This window comes from Copadichromis virginalis, linkage group LG16, assembly GCF_057382275.1.
Source record: "Copadichromis virginalis isolate Kocher_CV1m ecotype Utaka linkage group LG16, C_Virginalis_male_GT1.1, whole genome shotgun sequence".
Taxonomy (NCBI): Eukaryota; Metazoa; Chordata; class Actinopteri; order Cichliformes; family Cichlidae; genus Copadichromis; species Copadichromis virginalis.
In genome coordinates, this window is record NC_140633.1 from 39,352,513 (window position 1) to 39,378,157 (window position 25,645).

The window sequence follows — 25,645 nt, forward strand, 5'->3', positions numbered from 1 at the left end:
GCAGACTGCAGAGGAGGACAGAGGGAGCAGGCTGGGACGCGGCAGAAAGCGCACAGTCTGATTGGAGCCGAGTTCTCTGGGTGTATTTGAAATAACACTTTCATATACGCATATAATAACAGCGGGACACCTGCAGCTTCATTCTGCTTTCATTGAGTCACTCTTCGACAGTATGACTGGCAGCACCATCGCCAGGGTGCTGGTTGCCCTGTGTATCGGGAGCGCAGTGAACTGTATGCCCAGAGGGACGCACAGGGATCGGCGTCAGGCGCATCAGCATCACGTCCCCTCAGTCTCTCAAGGTAAGCCGTTTGTGAGTGAGTGAGTGTAGCAGCCTGTGAGCTTCCAATGTGAGGCCGGAGTGGGGGGTGGGGGTGAGGACATTTTAATTAAACTGCAAAGTTTGCGCACTTTTTTGGGGGGGAGGGGGGTCCTTGGTGGTCCTTGCTGGATTGTGCAGTCATAAAACTCTGGATTAACCTCAATCAACAGAAAACCTCCTGTCCTCCCCAGACTGGGTCTAAGAATGAGAAGGGAATGAAAATACAAAGCACGCCATCTGTTTAAAAGCTGGAAAAAGTCGAAAGGGAATCAGATGTGAACAAAGAAGATGGAGATAGAGAGTAAAAGTGGAAGGTTATTATTCGCTGTGCAAGTGATTTATCACTCGGCATTAGGCTCCTTTGAAGTCAAGTTAACACATCCAGGCACTTTCACAGGCAGGGGAGAAGCCTTGTCCTCCAGCAGAGTGGTGATTCCAATTTAGGGTTTGCTTATCGTTGTGTGGGAGAGAAGTCCCGTGTCTGTTTTTAGCTGTGGTTGGGGCTGGACAAGTTTCCAGTGGCTGCATTTGTCTTTCAAATTTTAAAAAGATCTCTTGCTTTAATCTTTACCAAGCAGCTTTGATCTGTATCACTCAATTGTTTTTTCTCTCTGTCTTGTTTCCATTTTCACGTGTCAGAGGGTTGTATGGAGAATGGTCAGTTCTATGGAATCAATGAACAGTGGGAGCGGCAGTTTTTGGACAGCACTCTGGTCTGTACCTGCCACGGAGTTGCAGGAATCAAGTGTAAAAGCAAACCCCAAGGTTAGTTTGTGGGCTGTTAGCTGCGTCCACAAAAATCACATCTATTCTTCACTTCTGTCTGAGAAAAGAACAAAACATGTACCAAAAACATCTTTTCTGCTGTTGCTCTTAAAGAGGAAAGGTGCCACGATAAAGTCAACGAGCGGTACTACACTGTGGGAGAAACTTATGAGAGACCCAAGGACGGCATGATCTGGGACTGTACCTGTATTGGATCTGGGAGGGGCAAAATCAGCTGCACCATTGCCAGTAAGTGTGTGATACTGTGTGCCTGTTTTAACTGCTCTAACCTCAGACCACACGTCTAGGACTGCCAAACAGTAAACTGGTTAACCCCCCACGCTCTCCACAGTTGATTAGAACCTGGTGCCATGCAGCTATTTGCAGTTAGTGGTTAAATAATGAAGCATCACATTTTTTCAGTTCCCTTTGTTTGCTTATGCTGATGAGCCTGAAATCATCTCTAAAATCATGTCTTCTCCTTCTCTGCACCTAGATCGCTGTCATGAGGGCGGGGCTTCATATAAGATCGGTGACACCTGGAGGAGACCCCACGACACAGGAGGCTACATGCTGGAGTGTGTCTGTCTGGGTAACGGCAAAGGAGAGTGGGCCTGCAAACCTGTTGGTGAGTCATTCAGACAGGCAGTGACTAACAGATGCATTCTTCTGCATCAGCCATATGTGTGTTTCATAGACAGTGCTGAACAAGTAATTAATGAGTTTGTACCCTGCAGCTGAGCGCTGTTACGACAATTCGGCGGGAGCATCGTATGTTGTTGGGGAGACGTGGGAGAAGCCGTATCAGGGATGGATGGTCATGGACTGCACCTGCGTCGGGGAGGGAAATGGACGCATCACATGCACCTCCAGGAGTGAGACAACTTATTTGCTTTGCTTTGTCTGCCCCATCGACACTTCTGCTTTGCTTTCAGCTTTAGCTAAGAAAAATGAAATTCAGCACCAAATTACAGCAACAGTTGCCTCTAGGTGCTTTATACTGTAAGTGAAGGACCCCACAGTAATACAGGGAAAAGCCAGCAATCAGACAAGCAACTATGACTAAGCAGTTGGAGACAGTGGGAAGGAAAAACTCCCTTTCAAAAGGAAGAACCTCTGTAAGGACCATCCTCAGGAAGGGGCAGCCATCTAATTTCCTGCCGTCCTACTTTTATTCATTTGTTTTCGAGATTTTTCTTGTTTTGCATGATCTCCATGGATACGTAAGCTTGTCTGCCGACTCTCAGAAAGTCACACGAGCAGAAAATCTGAATTTATTGCTGCTGTTTTGAATCACACATGTCTGCACATCCTTTAAACCCTCAGTGAATGCCATCCACGTAGCATGGAGTCTTCTAAGAAGGACTAATGGTAAAGTGAGCTTGTTATTTCTTGGAGAATTTTAAGAGGCTGGGGAGGAAATGTTTTCCAGCTGTGTCGACAGTTTAAACCGTCACTCCAGTCCTTTATTATGTTGGCTGGTGCATCAGGTAATAATGAATGCTTTTCTCAATTAGTTTGTTGTTTTATCCAAGTGCTCAGGGTGGCCTTGGACACTTCGTAGAGTTCATCAATAAATTTCCCCATGTGTGCACAAACATGCAACCAGCTGCTAGCCAGTGATTCAGGCCCCACTCAGTCGCTGCAGAGAGTTTCCCCCAAGTCACCAGACTGCTTAGAGTTTCCTTTTATTTTATATTCTACTTCTCATTTCCTTCTCTCCTAGATCGCTGTAATGACCAGGATACTCTGTCCTCCTACCGTATTGGAGATACCTGGACCAAGACCGACGCCCGGGGTCACCTGCTCAAGTGTCTGTGCACGGGGAACGGCCGAGGAGAGTGGAAGTGCGAACGACATGCCTCACTTCACACCACGGGCCTGGGTGAGAACTGACAATATCCCTGTGTCTATTCTCCCCGGCTCTGTGCGAGGAGAGGAATGCGTACCAGAGACACATGTTGTGAGGCGAGAGAGATAAGAGGTGCCAAGTGTCCAAGTGATGAAGTGAGAAAAACGCAGCTTGGAACTCGTGATCGTGACCTCATGAGAAGCAGAGGCAGAAATGGAAAGTAGATGTGCAAATGTAGGGGGAAAGTGATGACAGGGTGTGAGACAGAAACATGCTCATTGTGACTTAGAGACAGTAAGACAGTCTTTTTGTTGTAGTGTAGGCGTTACTCATATACTTAAGTTGACTCATGTATGCACATGAAGTAAGTCTTTAGAACTACTAATAATTTCAGTTGTTCTTTATTCGTGCTTTTTATCTAACTTGAGCTGTTGCTCTGATATCTGACTGGTGTAACGTGTTGTGTTTTAGGCACTGGCTCCCGTGTTGTCACCAACATCCACCCCGTGGTCTACCAGCCCGACGCTGTGCCCGAGCATGCCCAGAATGGAGCCTGTCAGACGGAGACAGGGCTGATGTATTCTGTTGGCCAGCGCTGGATTAAGAAACAGGGAACTACGCAGATGATCTGTACCTGCCTTGGCACCGGGTCCAGCTGCAACCCATGGGGTAATGAATTATTTCTTTACAAATTTGCAAATTACAAAGTTCACCTGCAGAGTTAAGCATAATTAGGCTGACGGCACAGTCAGACACGCAAAAACGACTCTCAAGTGGTGTTTATGCCTCTGTTTGTTTTCCCGTCCTCCTTCAGATGGACCTGCTCCAGTATACGGTGGCAACTCCGGTGGTCTGCCCTGTGTGTTCCCTTTTGTTTACAAGGGAAAGACCTACCACTCTTGTACCTCCGATGGACGTGCTGACGGGCAGCTGTGGTGCTCCACCTCGTCTGACTTCGAGACAGAGCAGAAATTTTCTTTCTGCACAGAGAAGAACGGTGAGCTAAACGCTGGAGCGCTGACGTGTTGACATGTTTTTTCTTCTGTGGTGGTGATTGTGTGCTTCAGATAGAAATATCATGTCTTTGATATTTGAAGAAAATGAGTGTGCGCTGTTGAAAAAGACAGGAGTTGCGTTTTATCGACAGTAGGGCATCTCCTGGTCAGTGCAGGTAATCAAACAAAAGGGCGTGAACATGACATGTTTCCTTTGAATGTGAGGCTTTTCCCATCTCTTAACTTTAAGACCTCATACAGGTTTTCTGATGTGCAATAACAGCGAGGCTGCAGTGAGAAGGAGGCAGCTGACCATGTGCCTCCTCCTGTGTAATGACAGGCAGCTGGCCAGCTGTGAGATGGTTTTCATTGCAGCACCCAGACCTGCTGTTCTCCTAATGTGTTAAACAAAGACCCTGAAACGTGTTAACAATGAGCTGCTACGTTTACATTTGCCCAGTTGTCACAAGCTTGCGTCCAAAGCAAGATGCACAGTCTGTCAAGGAGATATTTATTAAACTTATTACTTATTATTGCTTTTTTTCTTCTTCTTTAGCAATTGTGGCAACACGTGGCGGTAATTCTAACGGCGCTCTCTGCCAGTTCCCTTTCCTCTACAATGGCAGAAACTATACCGACTGTACCGCAGATGGACGAAGGGATGGCATGAAGTGGTGCGGCACCACAACAAACTATGATGACGAGCGGCGTTTCGGGTTCTGTCCCATGGCGGGTAAGTGTGTGCAGAGTGAGAGAGGGCTGTTAGCTCGTGGCTCAGCAGTTTCCTAACAATGATGGCAGCTAATTGCTAATTGCAAAGTCTAACCTCCACCCCAGTCTGAATGCTTACCTGACCTTTAAAGCTGATTGAATTAGCATGGAGGCGATTATCAGCGTGATGCTAGAAAGCAGCCTGCAGCCAGGCAAAATCTGTTTACACTTCTTACACCTTTTGTTTACAGCTTGGTGCCATTTAGTCTCTGTGGGTAACAAAGGAGACTGAAGCCAGTGAAACTGTGGGAGGGGTCGTTAAAACCACACTAATGTCTGAAGCAGTAATGACAGCGATGGCGTTGGTGCCATCGTGCTGTAAAAAGAGAAAAATCTGATCAATTTAAACTTTGGAGACGTAAAAGTCACTTTATACAAAGCAGCTGAGCTGTCACAACAAATGTGTGTTTTTTGGCATCGCAGTGAATACATTCAGAGCGCAGGGCTCCTTTATATTGACAGTAATGACTTCACAGGCATCGTCAAAACAAACACGGTCGTTGAGGTGTTAATGGTGACGTTTAATCAGGTCCGGAGCCCCCTCGCCTCCACCTGTGGCAATCTTCTTCAAAGCTTTCTGCACCGTCTGCCGTGTGCCCGCGGGACAGCCTCCAGCTGTGACCCACAGTCAGAATTTAACCTCCATTATGCAAATGTCATCATTTACTTGGTTAGATCCACAATCTAAAAACCAAACAAAACAAAGTAATCCCTTTCTCAAATTCAGCCCCCGTGCCTGGTTAAACTGCAATCAGCCTCTCAGCTGCTGATAAATCTCTTTGGCAGGAATTTAATTTAGTTCCCACAAATCAGCCAGAAGCTTTTTAAATAGCCACTTTGAAGTCATCAAATCAGGGTTTAAATTACACTAAAGACTATTAGTTTTATTAATTTTAAATAGATGACTGCTGATGGAATGCAGACTGACATTTAGGCAGCTGTTAATGGGTTTGTAACTGGAACAGATCCACATTTTACACGGTCTGAAGGAAAGGCTCATTTTAACTGTGAGGGTAGAAACGCGTCCAGCATGAATTCAAACAAAAATCCAACAATATAATTAATTATTTCAACTGGTCAGGACCACTGAACCCAGAAACAAAAACACATATATATGGACAAAAAAATGAGTGTCTTTTTTTTTTTTGGCTCAATTTTGAACTTTCCACTTAAGAAATGAAAGACCTGTGGTTCAGTCCCAGGAAGAGACACAGATCCCTTTGTGTCAGAAAGGATATCCGGAGTTTAGTCAAATAAATAAATACATGAAAAATCTCCCAAATCAAACATGCAGAGCTGCTCGCTGCGCTGACCCGTTTGTTGTGAATCAGGGAGAAACTAAAAATAGCTTCTCGTCATTTACTCACTCAGGCTTTCATGCATATTTATTTTGAACAGAATTCGTATGAAAGTTTTTGCATGTTTTTAACAAAAGCATACACAAAGGTTTAGTGTTAGTGACATACAACATGCAAATATTTTAATTTATTTAAACCCACAGCAAAGCCTTCCTAAGCCACGTTCTAATCACTCCTGTACTTATGTCCTAGCTACAGCCTTCATGTGCAGTGATTGGTCAGAATCGACCAATCAGAATGCAGTAAAGTAAAAAAGGCCACACGCTTTCTTTCCACACATGCACGCTCACACATGGAAGCAGGTCTTTACTTGCATCAGACACTTTTTCAAATGTATATCTCTCTGGAAAAAACCCAAACCACTCACTCTCTTTAATTATGGCAGATTTCATACATACGAGAGCACACGACAGCTGTTTCTAGCTTTTAATCAAATTTTCTTTGCTATGGAGACAAAGACAGGTATTCTGTGGGGTCTGCATCCTCTCCCACCCTGTGCAGTAATAGCAGGGTTGAGTCAGTGATGTCCAAAGGGCATCGGTCATGTTAATGTGTTTGTTTTGATCATGATAAAAGTATGCTGTGTGTGTGTGTGTGGATCCGTGCATCTAATTTTTTTTAGTATTTCCTCCCCATTAAGACCAGCAGGAGGTGTAACATTCAGTTACTTTTGTGTGTCCCAGCTCATGAAGAGGTGTGCACATCGAATGAAGGGGCGATGTACCGTGTAGGCGACCAGTGGGACAAGCGTCACGAGGTTCTGGGTCACATGATGCGGTGTACCTGTGTTGGCAATGGCAGAGGAGAATGGAGCTGCATTGCTTACTCTCAGCTAAACGGTAGGTGTCCACACGTGTAGCTGCAGGATACACCGTGGCAACAAGCAAGGGGCTACAGACTGGTATTAGATCTCCCTGAGTGTAAAGGTGAAAGGTCGTGCTAGATAAAAATCCCTCACCTGCACAGCTGCACTTTATGGGCCCTTAGCTGCACCTGCACTGCACACAGACACACAAACCCTGCACTGCACACAGACACACAAACCCTGCACTGCACACAGACACACACACACACAAACCCTGCACTGCTCACAGACACACACAAACCCTGCATTGCACACAGACACACACAAACCCTGCACTGCACACAGACACACACAAACCCTGCATTGCACACAGACACACACAAACCCTGCACTGCTCACAGACACACACAAACCCTGCACTGCACACAAACGGTGCTCAGCATTTTGTTGAATGTCTGTTTCAGACCAGTGTAGCGTGGATGGCTTGACATACGAGGTTAACCAGACCTTCACCAAGCGGCACGATGAGGGATACATGATGAACTGCACCTGCTTTGGCCAAGGCCGTGGCCGCTGGAAGTGTGACGCCATTGGTGGGTTTGTCATTGCACACTTTGCATTTTTCCAATCATCCTAATCCTTGCTTCAGTGTAGGGTCGAAGAACAGACACGACTTATCGACTAAGCTTATGCTGCGTATTTGTTAAATGGACGGAGAATCCTCTTAATTTTTATTAGTAGTTAAAATATAATAACTCACAGCGAGTGCAGGCTCTGAACTGTAAATATATATGACTTTCATGAGTTTCAGTGCCCTTGTTTTTTGCATACTGTTACACTTCTGCTTTGTGCCCTCAGACCAGTGCCAGGAGCCAGAGACGAGAGCCTTTTATCAGATTGGAGACTCCTGGGATAAAGTCATCCATGGAATCATGTACAAGTGCTACTGCTATGGCAATGGTGTTGGAGAGCTGAGCTGCGAGCCCCAGCAGACGTACCCTGGTGAGGTTTTAAATGTGCTTTTGTTCGTATATTTTGGGCTGACGTGCGGCTGTAACAGCAGGAGCAAAGGAAAATTCCCAGGACTGTGATACAAATATTTTTGAGTGCGATTTAATTTACTTCAGCTTAAAAAACATTTTCAGTTTATTAAAAGTCCAAAGAATAACAGGAAGCCGTAAAGGACTATCACACGCTCGCCTGTCCCGAGCATGCTCGCTTTTTCCTCACCTGGGCACCTTTTCCAGCATCACTTTGTGCTCCAACTCTTGAAAAATGTTTGTTCAAGTCCCTTTGGGAAAGAGGCTGTTGACTTTGATGTGAAGTAGACAGAGCCGGGAGTGGGTGTGATTTCCTCTTTTACGAGTGCACCCCCACTCTGAGCCTTTGTTCTTGCCAGCATGTGGTACAGCCCCTGTGTTGTTGCTACAGCTGTACCAAACGCCACAGTGCAGAGCGCGTATCCAGCCCAGACACACCTACTGCACACCGAGCTCCCTGAACAGCAGGTTTCAGTTTGTGGATTTTGGTGTCACGTTAATTCAAATCTCATCTCGTAAAGTTTAAACCAGCGTCACTCAGAGCAAGACACTACTTCACATTCAGTTACCTGGACCGTAATCTCAGCACACACCTTTCAAAATCACAGATTTTAGCTGGATTTAAGTTCCCTCTTAGTACACTTTGTGTTCCCTTTTATAATCTATCACTATTACCTTCATAACAGACTCCGGTGTGTCTGTCGTGCACGTTTAATGTTTTTCAGGTGCTTTTCCAAACTTTTCTCCAACTCTATAAAAGAAAAGAGTCATGCACACGTGTGAGCTTGTGTGGTGGCTTTAGTGTTTCGAGGAGCAGAAACATTTCCATCTCCTGCAGCTTGGATAAATTTATCAGGTTAGTTCCAAGTGAGGCTGTAACTTTGTGCAAATGGTGACTGTTCCAGGTTTAAATGGACTGTTACTGGTTTGCTCTGTATCTGAAGCAGGTTGACAGAAGATACGAAATGTAGGGCATCGTTCTACTGTAAGTGGCCATAATCGCAACCAGCTGTGAACTAGCTCCGCGTGTGTGTGCATGTATGCGTGTGCGCGCATGTGCATGCATGCTCTTTGGCATACAAAATACAGCGTGCTAAGATTTAAGGGCAGCATGAACCAGATCCAGACTCGAACTGGGAAAAACCATAAAAGGTAAAAATGGAAAAGCAACAGTCTTGCAGGACTTTCTAAAGCTTCTGATTTGGCACATGCGTTGATAAGATCTAGAAAATATGTTTTCTTGTCTGCCATCTTTGTTTACGTCTTCTTGTCTGGGGTGTAATTGAATCTTTTGATGCATTTCTTATTGTTAGGATGACTCCCAGAATGACTTCCTTTTGCCGCTGTCCTTATCACCACCTCGCGGTGCGTCTGTCGGTATCAAGAATGAATGTTGTGTCTAAGTGTGAAGAGTGAAGGGTCAGGTCTGCATGCACATGCTTGTACGTTAAAGAGACATAAGTAAAGCTGGGGAGAGCGCATTTGTGAGGCTCGTTGTATAGCCGCTCTGCAGTGAGTGTGCATCCGTTCGTGCACCTCCCACATCTGATTCTGTATAACCCTTACCCTCGCCAGTGGCCTGTGGGGTTGTAATAGGCAGTAATAGGTCCCAGATTGTTTTTGAGGTTTGCGTATCTGCTAGAAACTTATGGTTAACCACGCCACTTGCTCAGAAACTGTGATTACAGGTCTGCTATTTGGAAAAAGCAGTTAGAAAACCTCAGTTCTTTATAGAAGCTACCAGTTTCTATGAGCCCAGCTTATGTCAGGAGTCTGCGCACCACATGACTTCTGTTTACATTCAGGATGACTCGATGTATCCCCTTTGGATTTCTGCCTCTGCTTATACCACTTCTCTTCTTTTGTGTCTTCTAACCTGCAAAGTCATCTTGTATAATTTGTGCATCGTTCGGTGAACTCCTGCACGTCTGCAGCTTTTTATAGTGCAGACTCAAACCCTTACAGTTTTCTCTCAGATGGTGTAATGACCACCAGATCTCACCACAGCGTGGTTGGCCCCTCACAGACGAGCACTAATGCGACGGCTCAGGTGGTAACTGTTGTTTGGGTGAATATGGGGAAATTTGTTGGTTAATTAAGCAGCGAAACATGTTTCTTGGATGGAAAAGAGACTACATAGTGGAGGAATAAGTTCTGTATGTCAAATTACACTGTGTGAGAATTACAAGCTTCATACTAGTGTCAGTTTTTAACATGTTTTTGCACTTTTTTAGCTTCTGAGACAACAGGAAAAATCTTAAACTACGGTGGAAGCAGAAACTGTTGAGAGTCTGCGCTGGAATCTCCCACAGACCTGCTAGTTTTTCACGCTTTTTCTCTGCCGTGTTCAGGAAAATCCTCCCACACACCCACTCGCTGTTAAACTGGGTTATATAAAGCCGTTGGTTTTACAAAATGATATCCCACACTGGAGCACAGATGTGCCTGCTCTCCTGCACACTGGTCACTCACTGCACAGCGGCTGGTAAAGCAGCTCTGTCTCTGTCTCAGGTGGTCACCGTCCCGTCCAGGTGATCATCGCAGAATCTGGAAACCAACCAGACTCCCACCCTATTCAGTGGAACGCCCAGTCGTCTGCACACATCACCCAGTACATCCTTAAATGGAGAGTGGTAAGGGGTTTTTTTGGAGATGTTTCCTCTTCCTCCCTGTTTGGCCTAAACTTAATTAACCATTAAAACAATGTCAGCCTGTAAACTGTCCCTCAGATCTTACATCTCATGTGATTTTACAGAAAAACTCTCACAGCCCGTGGAGGGAGGTGGCAATTCCTGGCCATCTAAACTCGTACACCATCTCTGGTCTGAAACCCGGCATCACCTACGAGGGTCAGCTGATCAGCGTGCTGCATTTTGGGCGCAAAGAGGTCACACGTTTTGACTTCACCACCACTTATGGATCCTGTAAGTTAACGAAGTCACTGATGGTTTTGGAGGAATGTGTATGGGACTGTCCTGAATAACCAATCAATGACGTTCCCTGTAGTGGCTACAACACAAGGCGAGACCACCCCTCTTCCGCCTGTGGTTGACATCTCAGAGTCTGTAACCGAAATTACCTCCAGCAGCTTCGTCATCTCCTGGGTTTCTGCCTCGGACACAGTTTCGGGTTTCAGAGTGGAGTACGAGCTCATCGAGCAGGGACAAGGCACTGGACAACCTATCGTTCTTGGTAGGCGCCGATACAGATATTTACACTTTAAGATCAAAAAAATCTGACGTTTTGCTTGATTTCAGAATCACAGCAATTCCCTCGTTCGTCACAGATTTGTTGATCCAAAATATTTCCTTCCTGTCAGATCTGCCCCGCACAGCTACCTCTGTGAACATTAATGAGCTTCTCCCTGGGAGGAAGTACACTGTTAACGTCTATGAGGTCACTGAGGGAGGAGAGGACAACCTCATTCTTACTACTTCACAAACAACTGGTGCGAACACACATTATTTGTCGTCATCATCACCTTGATTTTACAACTAAATGCAGCACTGAGATACAGTTCGTGTCATGCATCAACACGCACACCACAGTGGTTATAACGTCGTTTTTACACCTTGTTTCATAGTACCTGATGCTCCCAAGGAGCACGAAGTGGGGGAAGTGGGAGATACATCCATCATGATCAGCTGGGAAAAACCGCTGGCTCCCATCACTGGTAAGCTACGCTAACATTTTCAGTCGCTGGCTATTGAACTCATCTGCCTACACACGGGTAACTGTTTCCTCTTCCTCTGTGCAGGTTATCGTGTGGTCTACACTCCATCAGTAGAAGGTGAAAGCACGGAGCTGAATCTCCCTGATACAGCAACGTCCGTGACTCTGAGTGACCTTCTACCAGGGAGCCTGTACAACATCAGCATCTACGCCATTGAGGACACCCTGGAGAGTGAACCCATCTTTGTACAAGTCAGCACCTCTGGGGAACCACTGCCAGGTAAATGAGTGCTACTGGCTGATTGGTCTAAAAGATGTAAGGAATAATCCACGATGGTTCATGTCAGCACCTCTAATCTTTGCATATCATAATTTGATCTTCCGCCTGTGCCTCCATACATTTTGAATTAATACACTTGCCATGAGGGCACCTATCATAACCTGCAAGTTGTCCTGTGGCGTATTTAGAGATTTATGCCTGTTTCCAATCCTCAGTAGAAGCAAGACGAACTTTCCAAGGCAAGTCAAGTCACTGAGTTCACAGCTGTTGGGATGGAGTTATGTAAAACCTGTTAGTCTGCCAGGTCAAACAGATGTTGGAAGAGTGTGTGTACAGTTTGTGTGATGGACTGAAGATGTGTAAATTAGCTGACCGAGTTTAATATAAGGCAGAAAAGTGAAACTCCACCTCACACCGCAGCTCATATTAGTCAGTTTTAGGCTGTTTGTTGGTTGCCATTGGGGTTGGGTGCAGGGTTGGAAGTACTCGTCTCAGTGAGCGTCCTGTAACAGGAATCATTTATAATTATTTACACACATGTTAAACACATCAGCTGGATTAGACTGGATTTATGCAACAAGCAATGAAGGTCAGATGTTTTTGGAAATGCAGTAGTCATTTAGCTTCAGAGCGACATTCGGGGCTCTGCAAAGACCCAACCTAAAAAACTTTGTACAATAACTCAAAGTTTGCTATGAATCAAATCGCCAACTACTTAACTTGATCTGGTTTGTGTTATTTCCCTTCTTTTATTCTGCTCGGGTCAGATTTATTTCTTCTCTTACTAATTTTGTCCAGCGCTTTTGTCTCCTGCCTATAAGTGGTAAAGAAGTCAGGCTCTCTGGGTTCTTCCCTCAAATGCATGTTTCCTTTATTAAGGGGAAGATGGTCATACACATTCAGCTGCATGTGCTGAGTGATCACAGACTCCATCCATTGCATTATACGTGCATTTTTTTCTGCTCAGCATTTTTAAATCATTTTAACCCAACGTTTTTAGTCTAACTTCAGTTTTAAAGAACACATACTGACATTTGTTTGTGTCGTACCCACAGATGAAGTGGATTCCCCGACCGACCTGCAGTTCTTTGAGGTGTCTGACAAAAAAATCGTTCTGACTTGGTCCAGACCCTCTGGTGAAATCTCTGGTTACCGGGTCACCGTGATGCCCGTCGATGAGTCTGGTTCTTCTCAGCCAGAGATGAATCTGCCCGTCAGTCAGAACGCCTACACTGAAGTGACGCATCTACAGCCAGGAACACTGTACCGATTCAGTGTCTATGCTGTTCATAATGGACACGAAAGTTTGCCACTTATTGGAGAGCAATCTACCAGTGAGTATGACAGATGGCCTCCAGACTACAGGGAAATCATTTACATGCCAAAACTGGATGTGAATATACACAGCCTCTCTTCTTTGCATGACTAAAATCTGGGTAAAGAGGCATTAACCCTAACACAACCACACTGTGAAACAGACAATACAATGTGCACATGTTTTAGTTATCCTACAAATGCATGAAATCATGATTACTGATCAGAAACCATAATAAACAAGTGCTTATTTTTCCAGTGGCACGTATTTCCTGTGGTAGAGTTTTTTGCATTTTGTCAGGGCGTCTGGGGATTTAGTTCTTCCAAGCAGCCTGGGCTCTGGTCCAGACTGTGGGGGCTCTGCGGGGGCCATTCCATCTGTTATAGGACCCTTTGTTTCTGAAGATGGTTTGATACGACTGGCTGTTTGAATATGGGATAAAGCAGACGGAGCTGAAGCGTGAAACAAGAATGGCTTTTTTACCAGAACTGAAACTGTTCATACTGCTCCCGACAGTCTTTTAGATCAAACTGCTCTGAATCTAACAGTGTTCATTATCTGTCTTCTCAGAGCCCGATGCCCCCACAGACATCCATTTTGCCAATGTGACCGAGGACAGTGCAGTGGTGCTGTGGTTTGCACCCCGTGCCAAAATTACCGGCTACCGTCTCTTCCTCACTGTTGAGGGCTCCAACCCCAAGCAGCTGCGCCTGCCTGCCCGCCTCACCCAGTACACCCTCCTCAACCTGCAGCCAGATACCGAATACACAGTGACTCTGCACGCGGAGCAAGCCAACACCATGAGTGCGGGAGAGACAGCTTTGTTTACAACCAGTGAGTATCCAGTGCATTGAGCTTTGTGGCCACCGAGCTTATACTTCAAACTTTTGTGCGTTTTGCTATTAAAAAAGATTTTTCTGGATAAGTCGAGTCAATGAGGCGTGGCCTCCTTCAAACACCAAAGCATGAATATTGAAGTTTTTGCTGTATTTATACTCCAAGACACTAAAATTGATAAGAACACACCTTCACCTTCTGTGTTTGTAGCCCCAGCGATGGGTAATGCTCCTCATTTCAACACTGATGTGACTGATTCCTCCATTATAATCACCTGGACTCCAGTTCCCCGCGTTGGCTACAAGGTACCCTCACTTACAGTATATTTTTGCATCATTTGCCTTTTTGGGTGCAGGTTTTCTTCTTTACGTGTGTAATTCTGACTGTTTAAATGCATTTTCCTGTTTGCTGTGCAAAGCACATTCCAGTTATTCTTACTTGAGTGTGCGCCTCTCAGAGTTAGCTACTAACATGGGAACTTGAACCCTCTGAGATATATCTGATTGGTTAGAAGATGTCGCACCAGAGATGAGAATGTTCTGCTGGCTTCAGTGTTCTTGGGAAAGCACTGACCTCTGACCTTTACCTCCTCTGCTCAGTCTGTCTGACTGTGTGCATTTATCTTTCAGCTGACAGTACGGCCCAGTCAGGGTGGGGAAGCCCCGAGAGATGTGACCTCTGAGTCAGGAAGTATCTACGTTTCCGGTCTGACTCCAGGAGTGGAGTACACCTACAGCGTCCAGCCGGTCATTAATGGATACGAGCAGGGAACTCCGATCACACGCCGCGTTGTCACACGTAAGTGGACTCTTTTCATTCCACTTTCCAAACCTTTTTTTCTCTGTTTTGCATTCTTTTTCCACACGTCCTCCTCTGATCTTCTATCCTCTTTCCTCTCCAGCTCTGTCTCCTCCAACCGATCTCAATCTGAAGCCTAACCCAGGCACCGGTGGTGTCACAGTGGAATGGAACGGAGCCAGTACTCCAGGTACACACATGTGCAATAAAAAGAAGAATCCCAACAAGCAAATCATGAATAGCCAGTCTAACAACTAAATACCTCTCTTATCCCTCTAAGACATCACCGGGTACAGAGTGACATGCACTCCCACTGACGGACAACAAGGAAACAGTGTGGAGGAATTTGTGGAAGGTGGTGAGAACTCCTGCACCCTGGAAAACCTGAGCCCTGGTGTGGAGTACAACATCAGTGTTGTCGCTGTTAAAGATGAGATGGAGAGCACTCCGGTATCGACTGTCATTACACCAGGTGAGATGTTTAATTTCATAAGAAGGCCTCTCAGAGGTTTGAATGGGTTTTCTTCCCGGTCCATCAGTCCATGCAGACAGGATGTGCATGTATGGAAAGTCATTCTCTAATCAGCTGCAGAAGCAACATGTTGAAGGTTGATGTTTTCAAATAAAACATCAACCTTCAACTTTTAACACCTACCAGCTCTTTTCTGAAACTGTTGCTCTCTGCATAGGCACCAGCAGCTAAGTGCCTATGCTAAAGTGACTCATAGGTAACACTAATGCTTTTAATGTTAACTTTATATATCACCAAATGGTAACATAGGTATATTACCATTTGGTGATATATATATCTGTATATCAGGAGACGCAAACTTAACATTAGGGCTTCCATCAGTGTCACCCTGCTGGAAGTCCAGTGTTTGTGGCCCAGATTAACCAGTTTGTATCCTTTCTCTCCTTTTTCTTTTTCCTCACGTTTGGCTCTTTGTTTCTTTGTTTGGCGTTTCTGGGTTTTTCTCTCTTTCTTTCTCTGCCCCCAAATCTCTTCCCATCCATCCAGAAGTACCACAGCTGACTGACCTCAGCTTTGAGGATGTGAGCGACACCACTATCAGTCTACGCTGGACACCGTTCGACACCAAAGCCATCACTGGTTACAGGATCACTGTAGTTGCAGCCGGCGAGAGCGTGCCGATCTTTGAAGACCAGGTGCTGCCCACAACCGGTCAGTACACGGTCTACGGACTGGAACCGGGCATCGACTACGACATCAGCGTTACCACTCTGACGGAGAATGGCGAGAGCGAGCCCACCACGCTCACTCAGCAGACCTGTAAGAGCCGTGTTTCTACCAAGCTGAACTAAAAAAACACACACGTTCAGTGTGAATTCACTGTTTAGGTTATATAATGTAATAAAGCTCTCATTAAACCTTTGACACGGCTCTTTAAACAACAGAAACCTTTAGGTTGCTGATGTAACTGCTGTGCGTGTTTTGTTGTCAGTTTAATAGCCCTGAGTGTGTGTGTGTGTGTGTGTGTGTGGGGACCATCTGGTATTAGTTGAGAGGTTTATCATACTAAGGCTTGCCCTCCCACCCCCCACCAGTGCAAACAGTGCTTGTTCTCCCAGCTTGAAGATGTTGTAAAACTTCAGAAGAGGATTTGCACTGACACACAAACACATCACAGACTCGTCTTTTAAAAGACGGTCGTGTAAATATTTCACTTTCTCTTTTAGTTGTTCCCTTATGTTTGTCTTTTCTCTTGCATCCTTTCGTGGAGTTATTAAATTTCCCGAATCCCGTTTCACAACCAATAAGAAATCTCATAAATCCAACAGTCTGCTCTGTCTTTCCCGCAGCTGTGCCAGCTCCCACTGATTTAGCCTTTGGGCAGGTTGGGCCAGACACCATGGAGGTCACCTGGGTCTCTCCCCCAGTCCCAAACACTGCTGACATTAACAGTTTCCGTATCAGGTAGGTGAAGAAACACAAAAATGTCCTCATGCAGTAGCTTGTGAATATAGCTGATGTCGGTCTCTGTATCATTCAGGTATCATCCCATCGATGATGAAGATGAGATCACAGAGACCAGCGTAGGAGGGACGGCTAACAGTGTGGTGCTAAGAAGTAAGCTGTAGTAATCATGATTAACACAAAGCCAGGTACAGTCACAGAAGAAAGGGCTGCATTCACATCTGTGGTGTTGTTGCTGTCTGCAGATTTGCTGCCCAACACCGAGTACCTGGTGAGCGTGATGTGTGTTTATGAGGAGAGGGAGAGCTCGCCTGTGGTTGGCTCTCAGAAAACAGGTGATTCTAAGTCAGGAGCAACTGTGCATCAGCCTAGAATCAGCCACTGGCATCATAAGAGCCAGTGAAATCATCTTTATCCTTCTTTGTCCCGACCTGCAGCTCTGGACTCACCCGTCGGCCTGCAGTTCTCTGAGATCATGACCAACTCCTTCACCATCCACTGGTTCGCTCCGCAGAGTAAGATCAGCGGCTACCGCATCCGTTACCAGATGGTGACGGGTGGGAGGTCCAAAGACGAGAGGCTGCCCCCGTCCAGGAAGCACTTCACTCTGACAGGACTCACTCCTGACACAGAGTACTTGGTCAACATCTTCGCCGTGAGCGGGACACAGGAGAGCCTGCCACTCAGCGGGACACAGAAAACAAGTATGAACGCCACTTTCAATGTTTTATCCACTCACGACGTTAACGCCAACACGTCGGATATGTATTTATTTTTCTTTCTGGCGTCTTTGTCCAGTCTCTGATGCTCCCACTGACCTGGAAGTGCTAGACTCGAACCCGACAAGCATCACTGTCCGCTGGGCTGCTCCCCCAGTTACTGTGCGCTACTACAGGATCACCCATGGAGAGTCAGGTAGACTTACAGATTTAATTTGTACCAAGAACTGTATATTTTTCTGACTATATTATTCCTTTTTGCAAATTTTTTTGGCCAGTCATTAGTAAATCGTTACACTTGCAAACGGAAGGTCTTTTTGCCTCAGGTGGTCATGGTAATCCTAAGGAGTTCACGGTTCCTGGCTCTCAGTCCACCGCCACAATCTCTAACCTGAAGCCTGGAACTGACTACACTATCACTGTGTACGCTGTGACGGGCAGAGGAGACAGCCCCGCATCCAGCGTCCCAATCTATGTCACTCATAAGACAAGTACGGACACACAAAGTGCACAATCTCTCTGAGACATAACAGCGTTACACTTTCCTTTTCACATCTGTTTTCTTCTCTTGCAGGTGTCGACTCTCCCTCTGAGATGGAGGTGACAGATGTGAATGACAACAGCATCACAGTAAGGTGGAGCCCCGCCGCAGGCCCCATCAAGGGTTACAGGGTGACTGGGGCTCCTAGAAATGGACTGGGACCATCTTTTACCGAGGTGGTGGCTCCAGGTACGTTTCCCACATTCACAGCGTGTTGTGAAGTTTAGCTGTAAACTTTGAGCCGTGTTGATTTTCCCTTTTTTGTTGTTTCCAGATCAGACAGAGTTTACTTTTTCAGGCCTGATGCCGACGTCGGAGTATACCTTTAGTGTGGTTGCTCAAGTACAAGACGGGGAGAGCTCTCCACAGGTGGTGACGGCTTCAACGAGTAAGGATTTGCCTTGTGGAAACTTTTAACTGAAAGTTTACTTAAACGACATCACCTTCTCATACTTGTCTTTCTTATCCTCTCTCATTCCCTTTAGATGTAGACCGCCCCAAAGACCTGACCTTCTCAGACGTTGATTCAACCTCACTGCGGATCACCTGGGACAGTCCCGAGGGAACCGTCACGTCTTACCGAGTGTTTTATTCAAGTTCTGAGGAGGGGGAGAGAGAGCTGCTTCCTGCTCCCACAGGAGACGCCGAGTCAGCCGACATATACGGTCTCCAGCCCGGCACCGAATACACCGTGAAGGTCATTGCTCTGTACGATGACACAGAGAGCACAGCCGTGGTTGGGACACAAGCTACAGGTAGGGAAGGGAACATTTATAACTACATGTTTGAGAACATTTTCCAGCGTCAAAGCTTTCTAATTAATGCGAAACAGCAGTTCAAGTGAAAAACCCAGCTTTCCTCTTCTGTTTCCTAATAACACTTATTTTTCTTTTTTCCCTCCTTCCAGCAATCTCTCCTCCAACTAACCTCCAGTTCTCCCAGGTCAGCCCTACTTCTTTCATTATGCGCTGGGACATGCCGGGTCAGGACAATCAGCTAACAGGGCTCAGGGGCCTCACGGGCTACCGTGTGGTGGTAAATCCAAAGAACAAGAGCGGGCCTACCAAAGAGATCAACCTGGCCCCAGACACCACTCAGGCACACATTTCTGGGCTCATGGTGAGTAAATTAAATAAATTTCCAGTGCCTTAAACTTCAATAGCTTAGCCATCACAGATACTGACACTTTTTCAGTCTCTCTTAAGCATCGATACCAGACGAGAAAGAAAAATGTGCTCACTGATAAGTTGGGAATAATTCTGTACATGATGTAATTGTAAGCATTTAGCCCGCTCGATCAGCTTTAGTGCGTTTACATGTGCAGTAACACACACGCACACACATGTGGAGGTCTGCACACTTGCTGATAACGACTCTGTTTAACGAGGCTTTCCCAGGCACACCCATACCTGTGCACAAACATGCACAGACATATAATCTCGCAGCTTCAGTCGCTATTTTGACTCTCAGCCTTGTGAAGAATGTAACCGTATCTCTTTGGGTCCCGTTAGATTGCAACCACCTATGAAGTCAACGTTTATGCGCTGAAGAACTCTCTAACCAGCAGGCCCGTCCTGGGAGAGGTCACCACCCTGGAGAGTGAGTTTATAAAATGGATAATTTGACGCATAAAAATGAGGAGCTGCTTTTATTCCATCTTATTAATACTTTTTCTCTGGTGCTGCTTTGCTTCAAGATATCAGCCCGCCTCGTCGTGTGCGTATCGCTGATGTTAATGATTCCACCATCACGCTGACATGGCGGGCCAAGCCAGACCCCATCTCTGGTTTCCTGGTTGAGGCCACGCCCACCCACCCCTCTTCCGGCTACACACCCATCCAAAACACCATCAGCCCTGATTTGCGCTTATACACTATTACAGGTACGAGACAGCAGAGTTAAACATGTGTTTCTGCACATACAGACTCTCGCTAACATGTCTGTATTCACACTCTAGGTCTGGAGCCTGGCACCAGTTATAAGATCAACATCTATACGCTGAAAGGACATGGGCGCAGCGTACCTTACACACTCACAGCGAACACAGGTAACTGTGCACATCACACAGTATTATGTATTTACTTAAGAAAGACTTTCTCCATATTTCCTGAGTAATCACTTTTCTGTCTGTCTTGTAGCTCAGCCTCTGGTCATCCCACCCACAAATATTCGCTTCACCTCCCTGAATCCGAACAGCATTTCTTTCATGTGGGAGCCGTCACGCAGCCCAGGCATTACAGGGTACTACGTCACCTATGAGGAGGCGGGTGGTGTGCCTCGAGAGGTCCTTCCTAGACCCCATGCAGGCCAGGACTTTGTTACCATCAATGGTAAGTGTGCATGAGTGTTACTACATGTCATGTAAACATTTATTTAAAAAAAAAGATGAATCTTTTTGACTTTTTGTTTGACAATAGGTCTGAAACCAGGAACGGAGTATGTCATTAAGATCGTAGCCCTGCAGAATGCTTTGAGAAGCACACCGCTGGTGGGGAAAGCCAGAACCCGTAAGTGCAGACGTCGTCCACCTGCAGCCGTTTATCGACTGTAACTTCTTTTGTTACAGTTCAGCTACAGATGTTTCTACGTTTCACTGTGTGTCGAATGTATTAAACGCTTTTATTCTGACTTCTGGTATCACTTAAGAGAAACTGAACATTGCAAAGTTATTTCTCTTGCATTAAAGGGAAAAAAGAAAAACTATTCCCATCAACTTTTTAAAATGTGATATGCTGAAGGTGGGACATGGTGTTGTGGAATAATATACTCAGTTTATGAGTACTTCTACAAAGACTTACAGATTACACCATTAAATAAAAGCCTTAAAGGTTGTTTTTTTAAAGTTTCCCACTTGCAGCAGTTAGATGATGTAATGAGAACTTTGACTTTGATTATTTTTCAGATTGTTGTTAAGAGTAACTTCTCTCAGAGAGACAAAACCAGCAGTAATAACTGCTACATGAGCTGTGCTGTGCTGCCCTCTGCTGGCCATGCAGCACTGCTGTAAATATGTTGGGCAATTTATGCTTGCCGGAGGGTCTGAGTTTAGCCGTCCAAAGCTCTTTTAACCGTTATACAATGAAACCAATCCAACCTAAGTACTGGAATCTAAGAATCTAACAGCCAGCACACGTTTGTCTTTGATCCAATCAGAACCAGCTCCAGATTCTCAGCTGTTGTTCCCTGAGCTGCCTCAGCTTCCTGTTCCTCATCGCCCCACCACTGACATTCTGGATGTTCCCGAGTCCTTTGACGACAAAATGTAAGCATTGCCACAGTCATATGGAAAGGAAGGACATTTCTTTAACCACCTTAACAGTGTTTTCTGATTTCGCACCTCTTGGTTTTTGCTGTTTTATCATCCCTTTCTTTTTGTTTCTCCAGTTTTAACTCCAACCACGTCCACCTGGCTGGCACCAGCGGCCAGAACCAGCCAGGCCAGCAGGGTCAGCATATCTATACAGAGTATCAGGGTCTGGGCCCCAATAATGGATTCGGCCCCTACAGTGGACCCAAGGAAGGCCAGAGACCCACTCTCAAAGAGCCCTTAATTTATATTCCTGTGGCAGGCCCTGATGGAAACAGAGTACCTTTGGTCAAGGTGGGTGAGGCCCTGACGTAGCTATAATCTTGTTTCAGTAAAGCAGTGAAAGCATCTCCAACACGTTACATCAGCTTTATTTGATGAAATCAAAGTAAAAACAAATCTTATGTCTTATGCATGCTGGTTTTTGATTTCAGAGCAGGTACAAATACATGACCCTAATTAATATTCATGTGCTCACACTTTGTTCCATGTGGCTCCTGTAGGTGAGCGACGGCCCTCTGCCTGGTCTCGCGTTTGGTTTTTCTGACAGTGAAACAGAGATTCCCCAAGAAGCTCAGACAATCACAACCATCTCCTGGAAACCCATCCCTCACACGACAGAGTACGAGGTGTCCTGTAATCCTATCACAGACCTGGAGGAAGGAGGCTTCCAGGTACAGACGCGTGTGCACACACATCCACACGCGAGCTCGTTTGATATGAGAGGACGTTCCTCATTCAGCTGCTTTATCTTTCTCCACACAGATGCGTCTCCCTGGCAACTCCACCAGCGCCACTCTGATTGGACTGACGTCTGGAGCTTCCTATAATGTCATTGTGGAGGCCATGAAGGGCGGGGCTAAAGAGAAGGTTTTGGAGGAAGTCGTAATCGCTGGCGATGCTGGTACAGCAGTTTACGCTCGCAATTTTATTCTTTGATCACAGAAAATTGAAAAGTAGAAAAGATTCAAAGAGTCTGAAGTGAAAAATGGGAAAATATTAAATCAATAACCCGATGAGTTTCTTAATGAGCAATAAAAAAAATTGGTTTTTTGTCTTCAAAGGTGGCATCCCCATCACCCCCAAACGGGACGTGTGCTACGACACGTTCACACACACCTACCATGAAGTGGGCTCAGAGTGGGAGCGCATGTCAGAGACGGGCTTCAAGCTGTGGTGCCGCTGCCTGGGGCTGGGCAGTGGGCATTTTAGGTGTGATTCATCCAGTGAGTGGCTTATTAACCCCATCCCAGCATGCTTTGCAAAACCCTACCATGGAAGTAAAGTCCAGTAATAATTCTATGTGATTTAAACACGAGGAATTTATAATAGGGAGGCATAAAACAAGCAAATGGAAATTCAGTTAAACACATAAAATGATGCCATTTGCCTTTATGCACATTATAAATTCCTGAGTCATAGAATCAGTGGATGTGCAGCAGCATGCAGTAATAAAATGTCAGCATGGGCAGCCACGGCAATGAGAAATAGACCTTTGCATAGAACATTTTTTGCCTCAGGTTTAAATGTATTTACTGTTTCAGTTAATCATAAAGAAAATGACTTTACTGTGTGTGAGTCAGCTGTAGCCTGCCCATGTGGATCCCTCTGATCCTTCTCTGCAAACTGTGAAAACCTCACATCAAACTGATCTGCCCGACTGAGCCTCGCACTCAGTTATTTGTATTGTCCATAACTGCAAAGCTAACACGACGATATGAGAAGCTGAGAGCATTTCATTTTTCTGTATATTTATTATGTGTCTGCACACGCTGCATAAATATGTATCTGTGAATGGGCTCGACTGATGAACTGCTTTCTTCATCTTTTGCACATCTGTGCATTCACTCCCTCTCTGCATCATTTCCTCGTCCCTTTCTTTTTCCGTGTCTGTCCCTCTCTTTGCTGCCTCTCCCTTCTTCAGAGTGGTGCCATGATGGCGGCAATAACTACCCTATTGGAGAAAGGTGGGATCGCCGCGGTGAGGATGGTCACATGATGAGCTGCACCTGTCTGGGCAACGGCAAAGGAGAATTCAAATGTGAACCTCGTGAGTGCTGACTGCCGGACACACACCAGAGCCGGGTGTCGTGTTAGGTTAATGATACGAGAACACGTTTGGTGTGAATAAAGTGACGAGGTCTATGTCAGGATTTTTTTAACGTGTTGAGTTTACTCTCATGCTTCTTTAATTTCTATCCTTCTCCAGATGAGTCGACTTGCTATGACGATGGGAAAATGTACCAGGTCGGGAGGCAGTGGCAGAAGGAGTACCAGGGAGCCATCTGCACCTGTACTTGCTATGGAGGACTACAGGTGAGAACGCCACCTGTAGTGTTGCTTTAAAGCTCTTTAAAGGTGTTTGTGTGCACTCAAGGCCAGGCTGGCTGTGTGTGTGAGCAACATCTCTCTCTCTTCTCTTCAGGGCTGGCGATGTGAGAACTGCAGGAGGCCAGGAGGGCAGCCTGAGCTGGAGGCTGACCTCCTCCAGCCTGTTCGCCCAGACGTCTTTGATCGTTACAGAGAAAATGCTCTTCGCAAACTGGTCAGTGTCTTTTTCTAATAGTAATCGTTCCAATGAAGATTTACATCAGATAAAAATGTAGCTGTAGCCCATACAACATGCATGTTTCCTCTCCCTTCTCCCTGTGACGTGCCCTTCTCTGTTCCCCAGAACATCCAGTGTCCGATTGAATGTTTGAGGCCGGAGCTGCTTGCAGACGCTATCAGCCCACAAGAGTAGAGACGAAAGGAGTACGAGTAAAGGAGGACAAAATGACGAGATCCCTAACAGCGTCAGCATCGCTTCAAGATGGAAGCCCCCGCTCGCTTTTGTGAAAAGGAAATATTCCATCAGATTTGTGCCTTAATTATTTCCCACCAAATTGTAGTGCCTTAACAACACTTTTCTACTCCAATCCTTGTGCCTTTCAAAGACCTGTAGCAGCTTTCTTTGTGGGTTTTGAGCCTCTTTTCTTCAACAGAACCAGGGATTTCTTCCATCAGAGTAATTTTAGACAAATCTGTCAGAGCACAAATCCTGCTGCTTCACCCCCTTGAACGTTCATTCCCTAAATCGCTCTCTTTCTCACACACACACACACACACACACACACACACACACACACACACACACACACACACACACACACACACACACACACACACAGAAGCAGTATTGTTATGTGTGTTTTGACCGTTGTATTGGTGCTTTTGTTTTCAGAACATTCCTCTTTCAAACACAGAATGCATTTATGCAAATCTCTAAATGTCTGCAGCCACCTTTTGTTGCCATATCCGTTTTTTTCAAATGCATTTAGATAATGGTGGAATGCATTTTGTGGGTCCTTCCATATCAATAGAAAGAGGGAGAGCTGTTTTGCAAAGGCAGTTTCAAAGCCATGCAGTATTGCTATTGTACCCCCAAAATAACTTTTAGCTCCTGTGGGTCAGTTTTAGTGACATATACAGAAATGACCGTCACAATCCGATTAAACTGCTATGACAGTTTTTATTAGCGTGAATCTACATTCTTTGTAGTGAAGTGTAATTCCCTTTGTTACGAGGAAAGCACTCCTGTAAGTATCCTGTGTATATCTGTGGTCTGCTAGTTTGAAGATCAGCTGATCTTTTTAAATGACAGAAAGATTGGAAACAGCCTTTCTGTTACTTTTGATGTGTCTGCTATTAATCTTTAATTCACCATGCAGACGGTCGTCATCAGCAATATGAGTACAAATTATAGAACCTATAAAAAATTGAAAAGTAAACCCAGAACTGGCTCACCTAGAAATGTAACTGTTGTTTCAAAAATAAGTTGGAGAATTCACCATCATTTCCCCGTGGATTACATTTTAGTGTTTTTTTATTTTTTAATTCAGTTCTTTTATTTATCCCTTGTTATTCAGGCATTTTGTTCAGTGCTATTTTAGGGTGTACACTTTATTTTTGATTCATTTGTTTTTTATGTTGTTGGTGCCAGACTCTGAACTACTGTGGACTGATCTTTTTAATAAACTGATAAAAACACATGCCTGTTAGTGAGACTGAATTCATTCCTAGTTATCTCTTGTTTTATACAGTGCCTGAAGTCACTTTTACTTCAGTGAAATTTTACTTACTTAGTTTGGTCAGCAAACGCTGTAGTTTTAGTCAGTTACCTATTAAAACCTTGGTAAAGACTTTGTTTAAAAAGCCTAAATCAGAGAATCATGCGGGGCGGATCTAGAGAAATTTTCTGGTGTGGCAAAATCAAAGCCTTTTTTTTCAGACACATATGGAGGTGGTTACATATTGTTACAATAATTCAAATGCAGTAAGTAAACGCGTTTT

The 25,645-nt window shown here is 45.3% G+C and overlaps 1 protein-coding gene across 1 annotated transcript; it reads left to right on the forward strand.

Annotated features, from left to right (window-relative positions):
- Nucleotides 1–25,344, forward strand: fn1a (fibronectin 1a). Its single transcript, XM_085434750.1, has 49 exons — nt 1–302; nt 962–1,087; nt 1,202–1,336; nt 1,584–1,715; nt 1,825–1,962; nt 2,814–2,972; nt 3,411–3,608; nt 3,754–3,936; nt 4,491–4,667; nt 6,747–6,902; nt 7,333–7,461; nt 7,727–7,870; nt 10,420–10,541; nt 10,664–10,832; nt 10,915–11,100; nt 11,228–11,356; nt 11,492–11,581; nt 11,666–11,860; nt 12,916–13,194; nt 13,746–14,009; nt 14,223–14,317; nt 14,642–14,810; nt 14,914–15,000; nt 15,091–15,282; nt 15,829–16,101; nt 16,632–16,746; nt 16,823–16,899; nt 16,992–17,081; nt 17,184–17,450; nt 17,545–17,661; nt 17,792–17,956; nt 18,040–18,195; nt 18,281–18,394; nt 18,492–18,761; nt 18,914–19,125; nt 19,518–19,605; nt 19,703–19,888; nt 19,964–20,053; nt 20,145–20,336; nt 20,424–20,513; nt 21,160–21,268; nt 21,391–21,607; nt 21,817–21,987; nt 22,079–22,217; nt 22,378–22,539; nt 23,238–23,363; nt 23,523–23,629; nt 23,739–23,858; nt 23,988–25,344. Exons 1-49 carry the CDS (start codon nt 173–175, stop codon nt 24,054–24,056), a joined length of 7,506 nt encoding a protein of 2,501 aa, XP_085290876.1. The 5' UTR covers nt 1–172; the 3' UTR covers nt 24,057–25,344.
- The last annotated feature ends 301 nt before the right edge of the window (nt 25,345–25,645 follow it).

What these genes read in the sequence shown, in the direction of transcription:
- fn1a (XM_085434750.1), top strand. Translation starts at nt 173, where the DNA reads ATGACTGGCAGCACCATCGCCAGGGTGCTGGTTGCCCTGTGTATCGGG. An exon ending in ACATCCTTAAATGGAGAGTG is followed by an intron (nt 10,542 to 10,663) that starts GTAAGGGGTTTT and finishes GTGATTTTACAG; the next exon opens with AAAAACTCTCACAGCCCGTG. An exon ending in AAAATGCTCTTCGCAAACTG is followed by an intron (nt 23,859 to 23,987) that starts GTCAGTGTCTTT and finishes TCTGTTCCCCAG; the next exon opens with AACATCCAGTGTCCGATTGA.